The 3,449-nt window shown below is 36.1% G+C and overlaps 1 protein-coding gene across 1 annotated transcript in view; it reads left to right on the forward strand.

Moving 5' to 3' along the window:
- LOC128248396 (uncharacterized) overlaps positions 1-2,368 on the forward strand; it is a 6,980-nt gene extending 4,612 nt beyond the window's left edge. The window contains exon 2 of the mRNA XM_052969777.1: positions 670-2,368. Coding sequence (XP_052825737.1) covers positions 797-1,351 — 555 coding nt within the window. The 5' untranslated portion in view covers positions 670-796 and the 3' untranslated portion in view covers positions 1,352-2,368. The remainder of the gene's footprint in view (positions 1-669) is intronic.
- Positions 2,369-3,449: the final 1,081 nt, after the last annotated feature.

A 3,449-nucleotide genomic window follows, 5' to 3' on the forward strand; every position in this document is an offset into this window, starting at 1 on the left:
AGTGGAGGCGCAATGGCCCACTGGTTAGGGCAGCGGACTCGCGGTCGTAGGAGTGTTTATTGAGCGAAAATACCTAAAGTTCCACGAGGCTGAGACAGGGGGTGGTGGCGAACCCTGCTGTACTCTTTCACCATAACTTTCTCTCGCTCTTTCTTCCTGTTTTTGTTGTACCTGTATTTCTAAGGGCCAACCTTGTCACACTCTGTGTCACGCTGAATCTCCCCGAGAACTACGTTAGGGGTATACGCGTCTGTGGAATGCTCAGCCACTTGCACGTTAATTTCACGAGCAGGTTGTTCCATTGATTGGATCAGCTGGAACCCTCGCCATCGTAACCGACTGAGTGCCACGACCACGGTACTATTAAATTAGACATGGCCTGGGGCCAACTTCGGCCGAAGCTTATCTAAGTAATCTAAGCCTTTTCCCACATTTGACAGCATCATATCGTGTATGATTCGTAAACTTTTATCTTTTCCATACTTTCTTTTCTATACTTTATCTTTTCTATAATCTATCTTTTCTATACTTTCACAGTTCCTAACTTTTGTGTAATAATTATTGTTACGCTTTTGTTTACGACAGAAATTTTTTTAATTACCTGATTAGCTACTTCCTTATTTTATCTCTTATATATTTACTTAAGTATTAATTGATTTATCTTTACAGGAAATTCAAGGCTGAACTGTTCCACTTCCACGCGACCGTGATCGATTCCTTTGGCCAAATTGTTTGTAATGGACACTCATTATCGCCCACTTGGATCCTTACAACACTCTCTTGCATTCGCTCATTAATGACCACATCTAGTGACAACACGGGCAGTTTCCCTATAAATACACAAGTCAGAATTGGGCACGGTCACCCGAGAGAGATAAACAAGGTTATTGTCCAACCACACAATGGTTCACTGGCTTTACTTCGGGTTCACAGTAATTCGTCTTTCCAGGATGAACATCGTATTGGTGACGTGTGTCTAATGAATAAAACCGACTTCTCCATCGTTACAAAAACACTCAAGACCGGAGCTTTTACTGCGAATGTCGACGGTCGTAAGTCGGGCTCGAAACTGAAGGCAATCCGTGCCAAATACAGCCCTGCATTTTGTTCAAGACAACGGAATAAAATATGTGTCCGCATGCAGAATCGAACCCGTCAGAAAAGGGGTTTATTTACCTTAGGATCACCATTATATTTTGGGAGTTCATCTAATTGGCGTTTAGTAGGAATCGGATCAGGTTTTAAATCAACATCAAACACAGAAATATCCCCGACGCCATCTTTGAACATAGTTGATTTCTATCCTTTGTGGAATATTTTAGAATGGTTAAATAGAACTATTTCGACTTGAAACACAAACAGTAAAATAAAAACTACATGAAACAAACAAACAATAATACAAAAAAGCAATCAACTCTTTTCTTTCCGTAAAATGAAATGTAATAAAATCTAAAATAAGATTCTGTAAAATAAAATTCTAAATATTCTATAAAATATCTGTGACTACGATGAAAAAAAACTATGAAATTATAACAGAACAAAATCGTAACTCATAACAATCTTTTATCTCTTACTTGCTTCAATCATTGGACTGCGGCCATGCTGAGGCACCGCCTTGAAGGGCTTTGGAAAAATTGACCCAACTAGTTATGTTATTTTCTTGAAGTTTGTTACCTACTCTGTCGGTGTCTTTTGTCAAACCACTAAGTTTCAGAGACGTAAACAAATCAATACCGGTTGCTAAGCGGTGGAGGAACAAACACACTAAAAAATGTATATGCATATTTAGAGAGAAACATAGATAAATACGATGGGCTTCCATACAGTTTCTGTATACCAAGTTCACTCGTAAGGCATTAACCTGTCCGAGGCTTGTAGTATAAAACACTTCGCCACGGTGCCGTGCATTGAGACTGAACCCAGAGTCACGGGGTTGCAAAACAAGCTTCTTAACGACACAACCATACTTATAAACATTATGATTGCTTTTTTTTTTCGGAGTATTAAACTCATCTTCAGAAACGAAACATTTAACTCTAATAATATTTACGTTATGCTTCAAATGCTTTCATCTTCCATCGTCATCAGGTGTGTATTTTTCCAGGTATGTACATAATATATAATACATAACACCGAAATCGATTCGTATCAGGAACCTGTATGTTTACACAAGGATGATAGCACTGTTATCCTTGAGACTCCAGTCATATGGGCCATATATGCAGATAAGACATCTGATGACGATTGGAGGTGAAGACCTGATTGAAAGTTCGTGCAGATGTAAATACTCAAAGAAAAAAAATAATAAAATAAAAGAAGAAAAGAAAAACTTCACCTCTAATGACGAGGTTATGATCTGAAAAATTAATTTCAATTTTCATAATAATTTATCTGACGTATTAAGATCAATACAAGAAATTGCTTACTAAAATTTTTTAATGATTTATTCCGATAACTTTACATGTGTGTGTGTGTGTGTATGTGTGTGTGTGTGTGTGAGAGAGATGCATGTATACATTGGTATATATATTGGCAATTGTAAAGATAGAACATATGAAGTACTTCCTCCCAAATTATATGTATGTATGTATGTATGTATGTATGTATTATGTATGTATATATGTATGTATGTATGTATGTATCTATCTATCTATCTATCTATCTATCTATCTATCTATCTATCTATCTATCTATATATATATATATATATATATATACATACATACTTATATATACATACAATGATACAAATAATGCATATATATGTGTATATATATATATATATATATATATATATATATATATATATATATATATATATATATATATATATATATATATACGTATATGTACATACATCTATACGTATATGTATGCATATGTGGTAACAGGACATATATACAAACTCATATATACACACACATATATACATATACATACATATATGTATAATTACTAATCCTTCCTCAGAGAGGAAGTATTAGTAATTACTAGTCCCATCAGCTTTTTTTCGATGGAGTTATTAGCAACGATGGCGTTATTGAAAATGATGAACGAACAAAACAGATTCGATTGTTATAGTAAAAGAGACACGCAGATGGGATCAACGTACGTTCGAATCGTCACCAACCCGTGGAGTTACCGAAGCGTACGCATAATCTCGCAGAAAAATAAAGAAATATGAAGAAAGGGCCACTGTCTTCTAGTATAGCCTCGAGAGTGAATTTGGTAGACGGTAACTGAAAGATGCCCGTCGTATTTGTTGTTGCTTGTGTGTGTTTGTCTCCCTATCACCGCTCGAGAACTGGTGTTAGTGTGTTTACGTCCCAATAACATAACGGTTCAGCAAAAGACACTGATAGAATAAGTTCTGGGCTTAAAAAGTAAGTCCTGGGGTCAATTTGTTCGACTAAAACCCCTCAAGGTGGTGCTCCAGCATGGCTGCAGTC

Source organism: Octopus bimaculoides, chromosome 7, assembly GCF_001194135.2.
Source record: "Octopus bimaculoides isolate UCB-OBI-ISO-001 chromosome 7, ASM119413v2, whole genome shotgun sequence".
NCBI lineage: Eukaryota > Metazoa > Mollusca > Cephalopoda > Octopoda > Octopodidae > Octopus > Octopus bimaculoides.